The 21,007-nt window shown below is 34.8% G+C and overlaps 2 protein-coding genes across 2 annotated transcripts; both read right to left on the reverse strand.

Moving 5' to 3' along the window:
- Nucleotides 1-2,862: 2,862 nt before the first annotated feature.
- LOC115236082 (RNA polymerase II degradation factor 1-like) lies at nt 2,863-8,297 on the reverse strand. The gene is made up of 2 exons (XM_029808284.1): nt 8,246-8,297; nt 2,863-5,978 (listed from the first exon to the last, which is right to left on the reverse strand). The coding sequence occupies exons 1-2, from the start codon at nt 8,264-8,266 to the stop codon at nt 5,112-5,114; spliced, it is 888 nt and encodes a 295-aa protein (XP_029664144.1). The 5' UTR covers nt 8,267-8,297; the 3' UTR covers nt 2,863-5,111.
- A 5,705-nt stretch (nt 8,298-14,002) lies between these two features.
- Nucleotides 14,003-17,257, reverse strand: LOC115236073. The gene is made up of 4 exons (XM_029808268.1): nt 17,211-17,257; nt 16,487-16,584; nt 15,868-16,278; nt 14,003-15,463 (listed from the first exon to the last, which is right to left on the reverse strand). The coding sequence occupies exons 1-4, from the start codon at nt 17,220-17,222 to the stop codon at nt 15,241-15,243; spliced, it is 744 nt and encodes a 247-aa protein (XP_029664128.1). The 5' UTR covers nt 17,223-17,257; the 3' UTR covers nt 14,003-15,240.
- Between the last annotated feature and the right edge of the window lie 3,750 nt (nt 17,258-21,007).

Genomic DNA, 21,007 nt, shown 5'->3' on the forward strand with positions numbered 1-21,007 from the left:
CAGGAACGGGCTTGTAAATTGCTAATCTAGTGGATCATAAATACGATACAACGCGCATACTAGCGAGAAGAAGAAAGTGACGGCGAGATCGTGTAGAGTGGCTAACATTGTGGCTAACGTCTCGGGTACCGCGAGAACGATGTATATTAATTTGGGAGAATCGCAGGGTAATTGATGCTCCTATTTTCTTACGGTAGTTGCGAAGCATTCGCACCATCTCTAATAATAAAGTACTTTCGCTCGTGTATCATGGACGGAAGAGTACTTAGAACGTAATCGATACAATCATCGGTTTCACATCTGTCAGCTTGTCGAATAAGAAAAACGGCAAATATCATTGATTATCCGTCAATAAATTCGACCAATTTTTAAAATTAATATCAAATCAAAAAATTTTTGCAAACAATAATAATAAAATGCAACTGCGCCGCATTTTTTATTAATTACATTTCCTCGTGAGTATAAAATAAAGTTAGATATTTTAATTACACGAGAATTGTGGACTTTCATGTCTCAACTGGTTTTCAAAATTTTGCGAAATTGTCATAAAACTTTTTAGTACTAAATAAAGTTGTGCAGCAACAGAGGACAATTATTTCGTCGCGCGATTTATGCCAATATCGCGAAGCCGGTTTCTTGCAAGAAATCGCGTTCAGTCGCTTTCATTAAATCGGATGGAGGCGTATTCGAGTTCGCTCTCGGTATCATCAATGGAAAGACGAGGCGAATGGGTGAGTTTGCGGCGCCGCCGGCACACGATGTTATTACTTCTTGGGGCATCGATTCATCTCCTCGCGAGGATCGGAGCGCACGAGCAGTGGCACGTGCCTAGACACTCGGTTCATTATCAATGCTGCGGTATTTTCTGCCGCACGCTCAGCTGATCGTCTCTAGCTTTGGCTTGACCTACCCGTATATAATGTTATTTGACTGGAATGAAAGTTGTTCTACAGTAATGAGTAAAGCTTGTATAATTAGTGGACGCATTTACGTTATTATAGCAACTAAGACAAATCTCTTCATTTTATTAAATAATCGTTACTATTAATAATTAATAATTGTGTGTATATTTTGACATTTTTTAAAATTATACAAATAAAATTTGTCCAATTTTTTATAATGTCTTACAATCTCCCCGTGTGATTTAAGATATATATTTCAGAGCAAGCTGTAATATAGTTAATAAATATAAAAGCATGAAGTTTTCGAATACGTGTAAGAAAAAAACTCGAGAAGGAATTTTTATCATAAAAAAAAGAGAAAATAATTTACAATAATTCATAATTATTAACAGAATGTTATATGTATATGTATATATCGCGTGATAGATATCTTGATTACGTGTCTATACATACATAATTCACATTATCAATGCTGCCGCACTTCCTGACGTGATCGCGAGCAGATTTCGCGGCGCTCAGCTGACCGTCTTAAAACTTTCGAAGGGGAAAGTTATTTTCACGTGGCTATTTTCACGCTCGCACTACACAGATCGGTCTTTATGCTAGCATTACATATCTTAGTTACCCTCTCCGTAACGTGCGTGCAAACTTTGTAATTTAATCAGTTTTATTTCTGGTATTGCGCAAAAATTTATTCAACGGATACTATCACACTCTGTTACGCATTTACGTGGAATTCGTCGTTATTAATTATCGTCATAAATTACACAACGTTTCTTCGCGATCAACTAACCAAGTTATTTGAACAACACACATTTATTAATGATAGCTTTAAATATAAAAACTTAAAAATTGAACAGAAAATAAATATAGAAATATAATAAATAAATTTAGAAAGTTCTTAAGATTAATAAATTGTAAAAGAAGATTAGATAGATATATAAGTAAATTGCATCTTGTAAATTGTGTAAAATTACGATAGGAACATTTTAATTATTTCTTTCCCAAATTTTCACCGAGTCTCGATCGAGAGTCACGATCGCTTGCATCAACGCTTGCATTATCGTAGATTTCGTGCAACTCCTACGGAGAGCATAAATTCAATCGAGCTAGGTAGGTGAAGCCTGCCAGTCTGTCGTCTAATGTTGAAATCCGATGGAACGTTTTGCGTGACTCGCCTGGCTGACAAGTGTCAACGGCCCGTTACGAGTAGCGCTTTTAATCTCGTGTGATTTTACAAATCTCATGACACGACAACCATATACTTCATTATCGAATCATTATTACTATTCGAGACTTCGCAATTCAATAAAAATAATAATGATTTTAATTAGATAATTAAGGTCGCGTAATAGGCATTATCTCGATACATGTTTCAGCTTTCTAAGGAATGAGTGTCAACAGGTATACTTTACTACTGGCAATGTATCAATATATATATATATATATAGATACTGTTATGCAAACGTTGCATCTTCGATAGGTTGTTGCATTTATACGATCATTTGGCGCAACGCCAGGTTGTCATTGCAATTTGTCCTGTAATCGTGAAAACGATCTTACTCTTACAATTACATTTCGTATTAATATACGAAAGACGACCTTCGTTGACAGGCGAGTGCACGAGTATGCGACTCTTCACCTTGCAAATCGCGGTACGTGATGGGAGAGAGAAAGAAGGTATTTATTATGCGCTTTGGAACGCGACCCTTGAAATGTGCAATACAACGGCATAAATAATGCAAACAAGAATAAGATTATTGTATTTTTGTAATAAAAGAAAAAGAACTACAAGAAAATGTGCTGCAGAAATTACAAATATGAGACAATTATAGATTATGCAAAAGCATAAATTTTAAAATAAATTAATTATATATATAGCAATAAATAATTATAGTAGACTCATATAATTATAATAAATAGATGGGGAAAATGTCTATCGTGTCTACTTTGCATAAGCTTATTTCTAGTTACTCGTTACGAAAGATATCGGAAGTTAAAAACATGTAGAAATTGCGGAATCAGCAAGATCGCGTTTTATCAAGAATTTAGAATATTATACACTTAGCATACGCGCGTTGAATTTTTGCGTTGAATCGGCCGTTGAAAACTTCTAAAGATAGAAAAGTATAACGCGGCCTTGCTCACCTTGAGACTTTCTCAGAATGAAAGTAGAACTCCCCTTTGTTAAGTGCAATACAAGTCTCGGTACTAGATAGATACTTCTAGAAATGACGGATGTTTCTAGAAACATTTGCCGAATCGCCATTGTGGCGAAATTACGAGAAACCCCATTCGTATGCAGTAAAGAGGGCGTGGGAACATGTGATTTTGGTAATCCAAAAGTAGAAGAAGAGATAAAGGCCAGATTCTGCGCGACGCGAGAATTTATCCTGTGAGAAATCCGACTGGTCTCTGCTCGCGATATTTCGCAATCTTTATGGAAGTCGAAGAGGGAAAAGATAAAATCGCAACCGCATGCAGTCGTTTCTGCAACAATGTGACTTTGGTCGTCATTGCATCAGGCGTTTTTAAATTATGGATACAAGAGTATTGAAAAATAAAAAAAAAGATATTGCGATAGAATTAAAAAAAAATATCTATGATAAAAGAGTTCTTCTCTCGAGAATATTTTCAAAAATAAAATATTTACAGAATTACACACAAAATATTTGATAATAGATGCATTTTTTAAACAGAATAAAATTAGTTGTGTAAAACAAATAATTTTTTATATAGAAACTTTAAAATATTATAAATCTTGAGATATAAGCGTTTAACGCTAAAAGAAGTTATCACGAGTGTCGAAGTTTGATGTGTTTCTTAGGTAAAATAACGATACAATCGAATTCTGTACCGTGATTGTTGTATGCAATCCAAACTCAATTTTTTACCGTGTTCTCACAATATGCGAAGGACGATAATTTAGGATTGAGTATAAATTATTACGCAGCGGAAGTGTGTACTCTTTTATGCGTTCAACAAATATGAACATTGAAAGCCTTTATGCTTAACGAGAGGCATAATTGGAGAGGTGAAACCAGGAAATTTTATTACACCGGCATTGTACGGGTGTCTTACGCGTTCCATATAGTAGATGACGGAATTTAGTATTGGCCTTACTTTATTCCACTCGAATTACCTTACAATAATCTAATTACAGTAAAATAAGCGCGTCCAATTAAGATACATTCTTCGGGACTTCGTCGTGAATACGCAGTTCTAACGCAACGGTACTTCACTGGTAAGTTCTTAAGGCGAGCCACGTTTCCTAGAGTAAAAACGAACGTGGACACCCACCGAAAAGGGGGAAACGAGAAATTTTTTTATTTACACCATTTACATAAAATGTAAAATTTTTACAACTTCTCTCGTTACAACTGTTTATTCAAATAATTTTTTGATGACTCGTGAAATGTATAACAATAATTTATAAAAAGATAACATCAAAAAACTCCCTAATATTATAACTTGATAGATCCATGAAAGCAACTAATCATGATCGTTGAAGTATAAAGTCGAAGATCTAAACGTTAGTGTTTACTCAGAAAGTCAGTACTTCAAGTTTTATGATACTTTGAGAAACTTTTTTTTATTACTTTATTGAATTTCTAAAATTAAAAAAAAAATACGCTAAAATTTATTTGATTTATACCAGCGAATTGACCTTTAACATCATTTATCAGATTTTTTTATATTATGAAATAGATGAGATCTATGATTTCTGTTTTAATGCATCTTGATTCTTAATTAAATAGAATAGGAAATATTGTATAATTAATATAAGAAATTGTGCAATGAATGAGATGGAATCTTAGCTTTCGCCTCGCGATATCAAACATCAATACAATAGTTCTCGATTTTCAAATAATGGACGGTCTATGTTCGCGACAATCATTAATCACATCGTCGCTGACTTTGAAGGAAGCGGATTACGTCGTACATGATTATTGATGGATTAATTAGTCATCGTCTCTCGTTCACGAATAAAATATAAGACCAACACGCAACCGGGATACAGACGAGGCCGAAATCAGTCGCAACAATTCTAACCCTTAATTGTTGTATAAAATTAACATTAAAATATAATATCAAGTAGATATCTTGTCTATAAAAAAAAAAAAATAATTTCTTTAATAGCTTATAAAATTTTTTAGCAACGCGATCGATCTCAGACTCTTCCGTCTTCGTTAGACAAAAGGAGTAGGACTAGTAATAGCCGAAGCTGATGTCGTGCAGCGGTGGTGCCACTCCCTGAGGCAAAGCGTAGTCCCTGGCGAGCTGGTCCAGGATGCCGCTACCGCTGCGGGCCTGCGGCTGGGCACGGCGTTCCTGATTCGGCGCCGGGCCGAACTGTGCTGGTCCCTGATTGTAGAGCTGCGAGGCCGGCGCAGGCTCATCGTAAGCCGGATTATGTTGCACCAGCTGAGACCGTTGCTGTTCCTGGGCAGCAGCCGGCGTGAAGATGGGTGGTTTAGGTAGAGCCGGTCTGCTCGGGGCTACTTGCGCTGGAGCGTACACGGCCTGAGTGTGCGATTGAGACGGTGGTGGTTGATAAGCCGGACGTGCGGCCGCCTGTTGCTGCTGCTGTTGCCGCTGTTGATACTCTTCGTAAGCCTGCGCGTCGAGAGCCTCCTTGCTGGTGGTCTCGTCGAACAGGGTCGGCGGGGCGACGGTGATACCGTCACCGGCTGGCTGGAAGCCGTACTGATTCGCGCCGTATTCGACTATGCGGACCTTGCCGGTGTCGTCGACGAAGCCGTACTTGCCCTTGACGTCACCGGTCGGCAGCTTGGTCTCGATCTTGAAGGAACCGTCAGCGCCCTCAAAACCGTATGTGTATGAGCCGTCTTCATTGTGGCGATTTATCTGCTTCAGGATCGCCACCGGAGTCGGCTTCGGATTTGCCGGTGCGGCCGATTGACGGGCCGGTGCCTCGTTGGTCGCGTAACTACGCGGGGTAGGCTGGCTCGGTTGTTGCGAGTCATACTGGGCATAATCGTCGACGTAATTACCGCCGGCTTGTTGGTACTGCTGCGCCGACACTGCCAGCAGCGCGGCAAGTACTGTTGCTACCTGAAACATAGAAATGCTGTCAGTGTTTGGTGCTTTTTGCAATATGTTATATTTAAAGCATGTAGATTGTGTCTGTGGATGTTAATACATCAAGAAGGTAACAGTGTTTTAATTTTTCATTATAACTTGCTAGTTGCATATTTAACTAGCTTTCTCTCTTAGTTTTAGATTTTTTATATTAAATTTAATAATTACTATATTAAATCATGCATATTACAAACAAATATTTTTTATTTAGATTTAATTTAGAAATTAATTTTTTTTTTTTTAATTTAAAGTGATAGAGTTTACAAAAATTATATACAAATATTGCAGCAAGTAATTCAGGACAACGATAACCGAACATTTTACGACTTCTCCTTAGAGTCGCTAAATTTATTGATTTTTATGTGTCATTGTGATTGCAACGATGTCTGTCACTTGCACACATAAGAAAAAACGTCAAGGTTTGACACGAAATAAAACGGGAATTTCTTGACGCGTAGCGCGAGGTGTTTAAGTAGCGTCACGAAGTTGTGAACCCCGTTAATCTCATGAAAATGTTATATCACCATGCGCTGACGTGTGAACTTAAGACAGATATATATCTGGAGAACCTTAACCGTCACACGCGTTGCGACACGATTGAGAATGGACTGCAAATAGCTCGAAACCGTACCGGATTCCGCGATCGCCTCCATTGTTGCGACAGTAAACAGGTCTCGAGTCGCGGAACTCGCCCTATGAATGCGCATATCAAAATGTCAATAAATCAAGTTATTAATTGCCATCTTTCACGCGTGACCGTGCGTGTCCTCTATCTCGTACGCGATTACGAGACGCGTGCCGATTCTAAAATTAACAAGAACAATTAATTCATTCATTCGATCTGCATATTATGCTTCCTGTAATTCTAAATAGGTGAGTGTGAAATGCCGCGATAAGATTGGAATCCAATTAAGCAATTCCGATTAATTAAAGCTATTAATTAATTCTCCGCCTTTCGAAGATTATTCGCTTATGTTTGTGCCATTATTCATACCGTGCTACTATTTATATTTACATAATTATGTATTACATTGTTAGCTTATTATGTAGCATAAACATTTTTATTTCCCCAATGATAGTATAATTATAATACTAAATATATATACGTACGAATAATTGCACTGCTAATTTGATATTAATTCGCAATCTTGATTTCAATTGTATTATATATATCCTCTATGCTCCGTTTATATTTTCTGCATGCTCTTAGAAAATTCAAATTTCACAGTATATATAAAAACTATAGACTGAAATTTCTTTTTCTTTTTCCTCTATTCTATATAATTTTTTTGTGAGAGAAAAAAATATTTTAAATGCATAGTATTTTTTACCGCAGGAAAAACGGTGAGGAGAATGAAAAAGATTAGTTCATGCCTTGTATGGCGCACCATGTGGTTAATTCGCCATGGTTAACCAATGCTGGTGCAACCGGTCTCGACAATTGCTCGTATCCTCCGGCCATCGCACGCGACCACGCTCACGAACATAATAACGAATTATATAATTCTTTTTCCGCGAACAATATAAAAATGAACGCGTCTCGGCGCTGGCGCGTTATAATCGGTGAAACCTTAATAAATTTTTCCTCGACGTAGAAGAAAGTAGGAAACGAGATCACACACGAGAGTTGCGCAACGCGACCAAGATTATGCGTTTAATGCCGCCGACGTTGCGATCGTTTAGTTTCTTGCCGGGAATTTAATGTCGATCTCGATGATTAGAGTCGTAAATGACAGAAGAAAAAATGAAATTAAATATTAATGAATTGACGTAAAAACTCGAAAGGAAATGCGACCGGTTATTAACATCATTCTCCGATATGAAAGTCTCGATTTCTTTTTTAAATTGCCTTTAATTGTAGAAATTTTTGCAATAAACTGTGATATGAATAGTAATATTCATAGCATTCTATAAAACAATTTTCACTTCTGACAATATAAAATCATAAAAAATGGGAAATCGAGAAATATAAAAATCTGCTGAATGATAAGACAAGATATTTGAAAATCAGAGCAAATTTCTCTCTCAGAACTCGCGTGTAAATTTTCCAAGCGGTTTTGTCGGGCTCACAATATAGATATACACTGATCACAGTCACAATCACATCACACGCGATTCCGCGCTCACGTTCAAAGGCTTTTTCATAGCGCGATAAAGATCCATGATAGGCAACTACGAAAACTAGGAAGAGTGTAATGACGACATCAGTGATTGTTGATGAGATGCACTCAGATACGTACCGTCGCGAGGGTGTGCATCATGTTTCCCCGCGGTCGGTGGTAGTGTTAGTGTGTGTGAATGTAAGTAGGCAGCGAGGCTAGAGTACCGGCGATTGCTCGGACTGAGGCCCTCATATACCTTACTGGGTCTCCCCCCGCTCCCTCTCTCTGTTCTCCTGTTAGCTCCGGGGGACTTTCACTATCTATTCGTACTCCTGTACGTATGCACGGTCGCCTTGTCTCGTTACAGCACCTTATATCCCCTAAATATTCCCCACCAGCTTATTCTGGTTTCTCGGAAATCTGGAAAATTGTCGCCCGGTTAATCGATCCGCGGATCGACAACGCGGATAGAATTTTGTCATTAATTCTTATAAGCTGTCCATCGATTAAAAACAAAAGAATCGATTTAATTAACAAAAGAATCGATTTAAAAAAAAAAGAATATTGTTTTCTATTTCTTGTATAATTAAAAATACGAGACGGTTCTGAGAATAGATATGATAAGTTTGGAAAAATTTCCTTTGCCCGATAATAATTTTCTGCGCTGAACGCGAATAAATAAATTTTATATACATAGAAATTGGTAGTCGATTATCATGTAACTCGCTCGGATGAAAAATTGAATCGGTTTTATGGAACTGGTGTGCCGAGTTTCTAAGGTGAGATATTATGTAAAACTGGCGACACAGATTGGGGCCACGAAAGAGAAACGGCAAGAGCACCGTTTCAAATAATTTGACAAGTGCACCCGTTCTTATTGGCTGGCTACTGTTTCGCCGTCCAACCGTGGTATAAAAAAAACGAGCGATTTTATCAACGCCATGTCGTTTGATCTTTCGGAGCAATTTTAAATCCAGTTTTTAACCATTAACTTTACGGGTTCTACAATTCCTGTATCACGCACGTTAGTATAACCGTTTTGAGAGCATACATATTTTTGTTTATACAAATTCGAAATCAATCTGCAACTTGTGTATTAAATATTTTACTTGTGTCTGTTTTAGAAACTTAGACGTCGGAGATTACAGTGATAAGAAATTATTAGTTATAGAATAAATATAACTTGATATGCAAATATTTTATTTAAAAGTTATATCATCTTCTAATTTAAGAGCTTGTAACTTCTTTATCAGCGTACAATCAAATGTAGGTCTCTTAATAAATAAGCTTGTCGAGAACTCTCGAGAGGTAAAATTATTATTTATCAAGGCAATCGAGATCTCTTATGAGTTTCATGCTTGACTATCAATTATTAAATTTAATGAGGAAGCGTAAGTTTTTTTACGGGTTATGTTATTGAAAGTACTTTTCATCTTTTCGAAATCTTTCTACGAGCGCGTAAATTATAGAAGAGATTGTTCACTGAAAAATCAAGTATAATTGACCACAATTTGAAGCATCGAGTTTACATAATATCAATCTTAACAATACGTTCTGCCCCGTGACACACACTTTCGTTCTTGTTCAAGTAGTATCTCGAAAAAGAGAAAGTATTATTACATATCGCTCCGCCTCTTGATTTGATTGTACCCATATTTGTGACCGAAGATTAAAAATTTGACTATCTGGTTTTGCATTAAATTCCGCGCAGTCTATAAGAACGGATGTTACGGCATTGGGTCTCAAAATATAACGGCGTGACTCCCATTCGTCTCCTTGAAACTGACCGAATACAAGGTTGAATAACGATTCGGTAAAATGGAGTACGGCCTTTGCAGACCAGTCGATCACTCGCAGTGTTTTCACCCGAGTTTGCGAAACGCACTGCGGATCACCTGAGTTCCGCCTATAAAATTATTCGATGGATGGAGACATTTTGCAACTTTCTATCGGCCCATTGGACGGCTGGCTGACCAATATTACCACTTCTTGTTTCGTTAATTTTTCTCATTGCTCTATGCGTTAATTAATACTTATAATATGTAAACAAGTTAACGCTGCTGTATTCAATAATAATTAATAATAATAATTAAATTAGATTATTTATTGTATATAATACACAGAAGATAGATATATATGAAGATATATGAGATATGCGAAATATAAATTTGTAAAGTGAATATGTTTAAATGAAAAGAATAAAGAAAGAAGAGCAAGGAAGCTTTTTATTTCCCATGCTTGTAACGCAATTATGTCCTCAAGGTCCTAAAGACGATTACGTTGGTGCAGTTTAACGAAGACTTCTACGAGGCATATCTCGCGATTAAGACCGGCCATTATTGCTTGCGAACGACCCACATTATGCCTGCATTCACAATTTCGTTCCGCCAAAGATCTATCTTGCGGCGTGCCCCAATGCCACTCAGTGAAAGGAAAAGAAGCTCAAGACCGGTCAATTTTGTATGAGCATCGAAAAAAAGGTATAATTGTTGATCCTATAATAAATCAATTAGTTTAATCACTAGTCTTAGTTAGGCAAAATTATATAATCTCCCCGATTGTATTAACGATACGATGTTTTAGCTTCTAAAGTCTCGTTGAATTAATCATTGATTAATTAACTTACTAAAACGATATTAATTAATGCCGATCGTTTTGATTGAGGGAGCAGTAACGTATTACTAAATATTAGCACCACAAAAATATTGATAAAAAATTTCAGATGATATTTTTAGTTAAATATTTTTCACAAAAATTCAACAAAAATAAATAGTACATTTAAATATTTTTATAACAGTCTTCAAAATATATTTAAACATAAAAACGTATTAAATTTGTAATTATACAAGTATTTTAAGAAAGATTAGATGAAGAGATCACGTCGTAAATATCTTTCTAATTCAGAAAATGATATCTATTCCTATAAAAATAAAATACTTTATAATTTGCTACGAAGAATGGAAGATTTACGATTAAAGTATTTACAATAACTGAGAGTCTCACCATTCTCGAGTCAATATTTTCAAAAACAGTCATGACATCACCAGCCCTGATATTTACTAATGTGGATCATTTTAAGTCAAATTAATTTCTCGATATGTCATCATAGAGCATCCAGGAATACTGTCTAAGATGGTGCGTTTTTCATTTATATGAACTTAGCATTCTACTTTTAATCAAGTTTGGTAAGAATTTTTCCCGAATATCAAAACGCAATTTTCTATCGATTTTTCTATTCCTCGAGCAATTTTCTCCGAGATTAATGTTACAATGCTTTCTATTTTTATGCAACAGTCAGAAGCAATTGCCCGCGCCCAACGACAAGTCGATCACATCACTCGCACGGCTCGAATTCTGATTCGCAAGAACTCGATAATGTGGTTGCTATACAAAAAGGTGATGTGATTAGCGTCTGGATTATCTAAAACATAAAAGAGTCATTCTCTATCCTCGGGGCACACGCGCCTGTTTAGACAAATACCAATATGGGTTTGTTACGTATAAGTCTGCATTCATCTTACTTACGTTTTACACGTAATTTTAACCTGTTACATTTATTTTGTGCCCTGTGATGTGATTTAATATTGAAATGACCAAAATTTTTGGATATCAGGAAATTATTCGTAAAATAATATCAACGATTATTCTTTCATATTGAACTATATAATGTAGAAAAATAATTAAATCTCTCAAAAGAGTAAAATTAATTGTAAGTTGCAAGAATTTATTATGCTATCAATATGTAGTCTTATTAACCTGATCAATGTCAAAAACTAAAAATAGTATAATAGATACTAATGTGTGTGTGTGTGAAAATTGAGATGAAAATAAATCTAATCTTTAAAGAAAACATATCGTTGCCCATGTTAATTAAGTACATTACGAGTTTTATACATATATTTTTTAACGTGAGAAACGAGCGTAAATGAAGATGCTGTTCTTACTCATTGTAATTGATCGAAATTTATTTAAGGTCGCGCGTGTAAATTACGTGAATAATTAGCAACGATGCAAGTATGACGAGAAGCGGATATTTATACATATTCTCTTCTATTTATTTTCTCACGTATCGCGATTCACGGATGTATGATATATCTCAAGCAGATTAATGCATCGATTAAAGAAATAGAATGTAAAAATTCGAAACGCTGAAAACATAATTATTTTAATGCAATGTCACATCATGTTTTAATGAGAGATATAGATGACCTTTCGTATAAGTCTGCATTCATCTTACTTACGTTTTACACGTAATTTTAACCTGTTACATTTATTTTATGCCCTGTGATGTAAGTTTAATATTGAAATGACCAAAAGTGTGATATCAGGAAATTATTCGTAAAATAATATCAACGATTATTCTTTCATATTGAACTATATAATGTAGAAAAATAATTAAATCTCTCAAAAGTAAAATTAATTGTAAGTTGCAAGAATTTATTATGCTATCAATATGTAGTCTTATTAACCTGATCAATGTCAAAAACTAAAAATAGTATAATAGATACTAATGTGTGTGTGTGTGAAAATTGAGATGAAAATAAATCTAATCTTTAAAGAAAACATATCGTTGCCCATGTTAATTAAGTACATTACGAGTTTTATACATATATTTTTTAACGTGAGAAACGAGCGTAAATGAAGATGCTGTTCTTACTCATTGTAATTGATCGAAATTTATTTAAGGTCGCGTGTGTGAATTACGTGAATAATTAGCAACGATGCAAGTATGACGAGAAGCGGATATTTATACATATTCTCTTCTATTTATTTTCTCACGTATCGCGATTCACGGATGTATGATATATCTCAAGCAGATTAATGCATCGATTAAAGAAATAGAATGTAAAAATTCGAAACGCTGAAAACATAATTATTTTAATGCAATGTCACATCATGTTTTAATGAGAGATATAGATGACCTTTTGGCGACGGGCTTAGCGAATCGAGTCGTTTTATAATTATATGGTTACCACAAAAAGAGGAAAGCTATATGTGTTCATTATCCCGATAAAGGAAAGCAAGTTCTGCCGACATCTGGCGCACCGGACCGACGCACCACGCCTTGCATCAGAATGTCTCGAGAGTGAACGCGGATACTACATGCACGCGTACCGCATCGCGATAAAATGTATATAAAAGACAAGGAAATGAAAACTTGGTCGTTATCAAAGTCAACAAACTATTAGGTATGTTTGCGTGCATGCTATCGTGTTTGCATATTTTTTTCAAAAGACTATCGTTTTGAAATATTATTACAGAATGTACATGAACTCTATATGCACTTGCAATGCGTTATGTTATCTACTTTACGCAATATTAGTTATAACATTTTAACAATAAACAAATTGACTTTATTTTTTCAAAATGTTATACGCGCGTGTATTTTTATTTTAATCACGTTTCAATTAATTTTACAAGTATTTTATTTTAATAATCGCGATATGATTCTGATCGATTTGTGGAAGTTCGAAAGGAAAAGGAGCTGCATCAAACTTTTCTCTCGATACATATGTGCTCGATTGGACAGCAGGCACTTGATCGCGCAACGAGATCGCGTAGATTGCGGATTATATTGTGAAAGGTGGACTTGGGCGGTGGTCCACGGCACTCTCCACGTGTCAGGTATGCGCAACGCGTAATCCTCGTACGTGCAGTTTAGGATCCTAGAAGCTGAAACATATGATGGTGGCACGAGCCAAGAGTTCCCGTTATATCCACACAAGAATTGACGAAATACAGAGAGTTATTTTCATCAAATAATATACCAAAATAAAGTTCGAGACAAAAATATACAATTTATATAATATATTTTATTAAATATATCGTGTATATATATATATCTCTCTCTCTCTTTTTTATATCTCACTTCCATCAACAACTAACAATGTTGTAATTAAAAGTTTCTATAATTTTGTAATTAAAAGCTTCTATAATTCTATAATTTCATACACACAAATGCGAAATATATTTTTCTGTAATGACGAAATGCTGTTATGATAAATGTAAAAATCAGATTAACAATCGATAATCGATAAACAATTAAAAAAAAATTAAAATCACTGAAAGAAAGAAAAAATTTCAAAAAAATGCGGATAGTAAAGTTTCTCGGATGGCGAAAATTTGGTTCGTCACGATGCATGCAGATTTTTATTAAGCGCACAATCGAAAGGACTGACTACGAAGGTACGTACGGGTGTCTTTAAGAGTTACACAACGATAAAATTCTTGGGTGTGTCAAGTATAACCTGATGGCGTTCCTTGTACGCAGGGGAAAAAATGTTAACTGCGTTTTCAACTATTAAATAAGAGAACCTAGGGAGCTCCGTTGACGCTGTATGCACTTGGCACATGCAACTGAAATTTATTGTCAAGTACTTGCGATGTGATTAAAGATTATTCGCTTATATATATTGCTCAATATTATTACAAGGCCAATGTAAATCGTTCAATGACGTGTTCTTCAAATCGTCAAATCCGTTATTGATCTTAGATCGTAGATTGTATTCTATTTACAGATTTGTCTTGCTTAACATTGCATGATATGTTTGTGTGTCATACGTATACATATATGATACATGTATTTAAATATATAAATAAGATTGCAATATGTCGATCTCTTGACGAATCTCAAATTACTTATTGAACGCAACGCGGGTGAAAACATAATGCTAGAAGGTCTTTCGTATATAGGCACAAACGCCACATAAATTGCTGATGTGTGTCATTGCAAGTGAAAAAGAGAAAAAAAAATAGACATATGCAAGTTGAAATTAAAGATAAATAAATTATAGAAGAGTTATAATTTTTTAATTAATTAAGAGAGATAAAAACTCTCTTGAAGCAAAAGAGGTAGAGAAAACGTCAGAAAATAGAGGTAGAAAGTATTGTCTCATTCGAAACTCGCGAGGATGAAAGATAAGTACAACCCAAAATACAATTAAACTAATCATAGATATCTACTAATGCAACTGTGCCATTATCTATCGCTGAATTAACATGAAAAATTAATCTGTTACCGAAACATTCGGATAATAATATTAATAATTAAATGAACGTTTACACAATAACAATCTTAAAATATCAATTACCGATGACATATGTACATACGACACAATTTTCTCTTTCTCTTCTTATCGTTTGTAATTAACTGTGTAAGATGCTAAACCGGCGTTGACGTCGATACTGCTCGCGGCATGTCCTTGGGGACCGGCTGGAATCGCAGGTGAAGGATACGTGGATTGCAACTGCTGACCTTGATATTGTGGTTGATACTGCGATCGATACTGTGGTCGATATTCCGACTGGATCCGCGGGCTTACCGTCGCCGGCTGGTAATTGACGGGCGCGTTATATCTGAAAAGTTAAGAAATTAGGTTAATCGACTCGATTTTATTCCCGTTGAAGCCACGAAGGTGCGACCGATTCTCCATCAAGCTGAGCAAGTCACGATCTTGATACTTTCGAGTAATTTACTTGACATTTAATTCTCTGGTTATCTCCTTTTGCGCTCTTTCCGCGGCGAGTTAAGTCTCCCGCGTGCATTTTAATCTGAGCGTGCATTTTAATCTAAGATTGATAAATTTGATTTTCATATTAATTTCTAGATTCTCTTAATTTAAAATAAATGTTGTAAATTCTTGCGAGTATATTTTAATGACAATATTAATAATAAAATATCGACCTGTCAAAGAATTTTGCATTAAAATTATGATTGAAATTTTCAAATCTCTACGTTAAAGTTTATTGCGATTGCTCACCTTAATTGATTGTAAGCTACCGGTACCGGTGCCGGCGCGATCTGCTGCGGCGGATTGTAGGTGATCGGTTGCTGCCTGTGTTTAGGCGCTGATTCGTAACGTTCTCCGTTGGTGTAACGCAGATCGGTATGATAAATCGACGGGTCTTCGCGGTATTGTCCGTCATCCTCGGGCTCGTTCCCAGCGCCGGCGATGCTGTTGCCGGTCAAGGTTGGCGGGGGCACGTTTATCCCAGGACCGACCGGCTCGAAGCCGCGTCTGGACGCGCCGTATTCGATCTCACGTAAATTTCCGGAGTCATCCACAAAGCCGTACTTGCCGTAAACCTCGCCGGTCGGATATTTCGATTCGATTTTATACGAGCCGTCTGCTGCTTCAAAGCCATAACTGTAGCTACCGTCCTCGTTGTGTCTAAAAACACAAATATTGCGAATTGTCGATTTTCTCATTCATCAGAGAATGATAAAAATATAAACTAATAAAAAAGAAAATTATGAAGATAACATATTATCATTATACATGATAAAATAATTGTTGCAACGAAAGAATTCAAAGATACTCGTTGCATTCTCGCTTTTATGCAATTATATAATATTAAGCACATAATCTTAACACTTACTTGTTTATTTGTTTTAAAATAGGTACCGGTGTAGTCACTTGATACGGTTGATTGTGCTGGGCGACCGCAAGGCCGAGGCAAAACAAGAGAAACAGCACCTGGTGACACAAATTTGCATAAAAACTTTGGCATTCGGATCACTTTCTAAAAGCATCGTGCACGTATTTTTGAGGAAAGTCGGAATGACGCGACGACGACGCGCACTTCTGTTATTATCAAACAGTAATTTTTTACGTATTTCCGTTTTTCTAATGAATAAATGAGTTACGTGAAATTCATCGTTCATTAATCCATTTCTTCGCAAAAAAATATAAACGTTGCTTTTTTTATCTATAAGAATTTAATCACTAATCCACTGCTATTTTAGAATTCATTATTTTAAACGTAGTCATTATGAGATTTTTCCTTTATCAAGAAGATGCACTTAAAAATATTAACAGTTTTATAATATACAATATATAATATTTACAATACGATAAATTTTACACACGTACACAAACATATCACGTTTATATATATTATTTTTTATAATAAAATTAATATGATTTTTAAAACCGTATATTTTTTTAAATTACAGAATGAAGGATTTTTAATTTTATAAAAATTGCGGTTAAATTTCTAAAATAATATACTAATTAATGCACTCAATCATAACACCGTGTAACATTAATATAGTGAATAAGCAAAACAAATGAGACAGAAAAGAAAAAAAAACGATACTCACGGGAGGATGCATGTCTGGTTGTTGATGAGGCAGAAGTGATTGTGTTGGATCGCGTTATAACGCTGAGCGAGTCTACTTATATAGGCCCCCTTCGGGAGCGGCGGGGCCCGCCCATGGGCCCGACCTCCGCCTCAACCTCAGCACCGATCTCAGTACGCGGGTTTGCCATACAAAGAGATTGAAAATTTCTGTTTGCATCTTTTAACTTCCAATTTTCACTCGCATTATGACGCAATCTCTTTCGCCACCTAATGCACAAATAACGGTGGCGATGACGAATCGATGATTATTTAGTTACGGTATATTGTGATAGGCATAGTGTATTTTTACGATAATCGCAGATTTAAATTACTATAGAGATGGTTCAGAGTTATTGCTCGCTCTTTCTAACTTTCGAATATGTTAATATATTCAAATACATAAACTGAACAGGTTTCCTTGTACTGTCTTTTTGATATTATCATATATTAGCATTAATTGCTTCTTATGTCAATTATATGTTTGTATTTCCTCTCTATTCTCAATAACAAATCTTGGATATCTTGAACTCTTTTGTCGTGCAAAAGATGCACTTAAAAATATTAACAGTTTTATATTATACAATATATAATATTTACAATACAATAAATTTTACACACGTACACAAACATATCACGTTTATATCATATATATTATTAAACGTAGTCATTATGAGATTTTTCCTTTATCAAGAAGATGCACTTAAAAATATTAACAGTTTTATAATATACAATATATAATATTTACAATACGATAAATTTTACACACGTACACAAACATATCACGTTTATATATATTATTTTTTATAATAAAATTAATATGATTTTTAAAACCGTATATTTTTTTAAATTACAGAATAAAGGATTTTTAATTTTATAAAAATTGCGGTCAAATTTCTAAAATAATATACTAATTAATGCACTCAATCATAACACCGTGTAACATTAATATAGTGAATAAGCAAAACAAATGAGACAGAAAAGAAAAAAAAAACGATACTCACGGGAGGATGCATGTCTGGTTGTTGATGAGGCAGAAGTGATTGTGTTGGATCGCGTTATAATGCTGAGCGAGTCTACTTATATAGGCCCCCTTCGGGAGCGGCGGGGCCCGCCCATGGGCCCGACCTCCGCCTCAACCTCAGCACCGATCTCAGTACGCGGGTTTGCCATACAAAGAGATTGAAAATTTCTGTTTGCATCTTTTAACTTCCAATTTTCACTCGCATTATGACGCAATCTCTTTCGCCACCTAATGCACAAATAACGGTGGCGATGACGAATCGATGATTATTTAGTTACGGTATATTGTGATAGGCATAGTGTATTTTTACGATAATCGCAGATTTAAATTACTATAGAGATGGTTCAGAGTTATTGCTCGCTCTTTCTAACTTTCGAATATGTTAATATATTCAAATACATAAACTGAACAGGTTTCCTTGTACTGTCTTTTTGATATTATCATATATTAGCATTAATTGCTTCTTATGTCAATTATATGTTTGTATTTCCTCTCTATTCTCAATAACAAATCTTGGATATCTTGAACTCTTTTGTCGTGCAAAGTATAAATAACATTCTGATATTATTAAACGATGAAACTTTTCACTTATGCTATTATTGATATTTAATGATTGTTATGACTAGTCAATGAAGGAAGATAGTACTTTATTATAATAATTTTGTGCTATTATATTTTTCAGTGTATGAGGAAAAATTGAGACGGGAAATTATGTATTACCTTGTGGGATACATATTGTGAGACTGACGATAAGTAATTCCATCTCAATATTGCTTAAATAACCGGCGAACATGCAAGTATAACGCGCCGTCAGAGGAAGCCCTTGACCACGCAAATTGCCCTTGATTTTCAGAAATGCAGTTTTGCAATATAAGACTCTCTCATGTATTTTCATTTCAAGGATGTCTGCATTTGCAAGATATATTTTTCGCTGGAGACTTCAACAGCGGAGACTTCAATGTCGGAGATTTTAACGCTAAATACTAAACCAACGCTGCAGAGAGATAGCAACGCTTTAATTATTAATTATTTAATTACTTTTTTCTAGAACTTTTTAATTACTAATTATTGATTTTTGGTATTTAAATGTAATGTTAACTATCCATCGACAAAATATTCAGACATACAACATTTTGGAAAAGTTAAATTTTATGATTGGAAAGTGTATTCTTTGTAATATATCTCCCAGTAATAAATTTTGTATATCTTATATAATTAATAATAACATAATAAATTTTGTAAATTTATTTTGTATATTTTGTTTATGAAAATTTACTTTAATTTTTCTATATCACAAAAAATAACAAGTTATTTCTAGTATATCAATTATTCTTTTCACATTTTTATATATTACATACTTATTAACAAATGGATCGTATTGATGAATTGAATATCTTTTCAGCAATATTGCGAAAATGAGATTATCATAGCGTTAATCTCCAAGTCATTTTTATCGTAGTAATAATCTCAAAATTAAAAAATAAGATTATTGTAGCGATTTCACATTTTGTGCACAATCGTATAAACGATGAGAATTGATTATGTAATTATACGAATCGTTAGCTTAAACCAGAACTTTCCCGATCATATAAGAGAAGAGAACTTCTTGACATTTAGCGTGGCAGTAATAAGGGTGATGCGGAATATCGCGGTGCAATATAGTGAAGCGTACCGCTTTTTTTCCATCTTGTATCGAACACCTCGCCTGTGAGAATCATATGGTGTGGAAATAATAACGTGTCGATCGCACTAATAATTGCGCCGCTAATTATCTCTTACTTTTAATAACGTCATCCCGGATTTAAATAGATGATATCCTTACGTTATTAAATTTCGAGCAAATTTTTATAAATATCTCTCTTTCTTTTTAGAAACATTATTAATTATTGTTTTACTTATTTTAGATAGTGCTATTTTCTCAATTATTATTTTTTTATTGTTTTTTTCTACCAGTTTCTTAAATTATTAAATTTAAAAATAAAGACAGACAATCGCAAAACAAAAGGAAAGATTATTTAAAAAATAATTGCCTTTCTGCGAAAACAACAAGTTATTGTAAGGAAATATAACGATTGTTCTTGCGGAACATAACGGTGAAAGTATGCGAGGACAGTGCTACGGAATTTACATTTGAGCAATGACAAACAAAGCAGACGGAATTCCGTCGCAATTGAGTGACAGCCGTAACTAGAGAGTTTATTGCCCGTCTCATTGATCGCATGTGATACTCGTTATCTTTATGCAATATGCGTATGCCGTAAGAGGTATAATTCTTATGCGACAGCTCTCGCCACGTGAGTGACCACGTCGATGAAGACAATGAACATCCGCTTTTCGCGAAATCCTGCGAATTGATGCGGCAATTCCGAGACCGAAAGCAATTTTAATTCCGTCGAGCTTTCCACTCGCAATACCAATCGATTGCGTACAACTATTTCTTAAGAGACATTGCATAAGTGTGACTTTGGTTTACATTGTTCTCACGCAATATATTATTAAAGATACCATCATAAAATTTTTTTAAATATAATGCGCATATTTTTCGTGAAAAAGAATTTTATTATTCAAATAATGATAAAGTATTTAATATATATAATATGTGATTAATGAAAGATAAAAATATAAGTCTGACTCAATTAAATAATAATAGGCAATTTTTAATGAGTATGACAGTTGTGGAAGATAAATTGTTATCGATGAAATCCGCGAACGGTGGACGAGTTGATAACATTATATCGCTACTGTATATTCGACCG

This window comes from Formica exsecta, unplaced genomic scaffold (assembly GCF_003651465.1).
Source record: "Formica exsecta isolate Colony F162 unplaced genomic scaffold, ASM365146v1 scaffold243, whole genome shotgun sequence".
Taxonomy (NCBI): Eukaryota; Metazoa; Arthropoda; class Insecta; order Hymenoptera; family Formicidae; genus Formica; species Formica exsecta.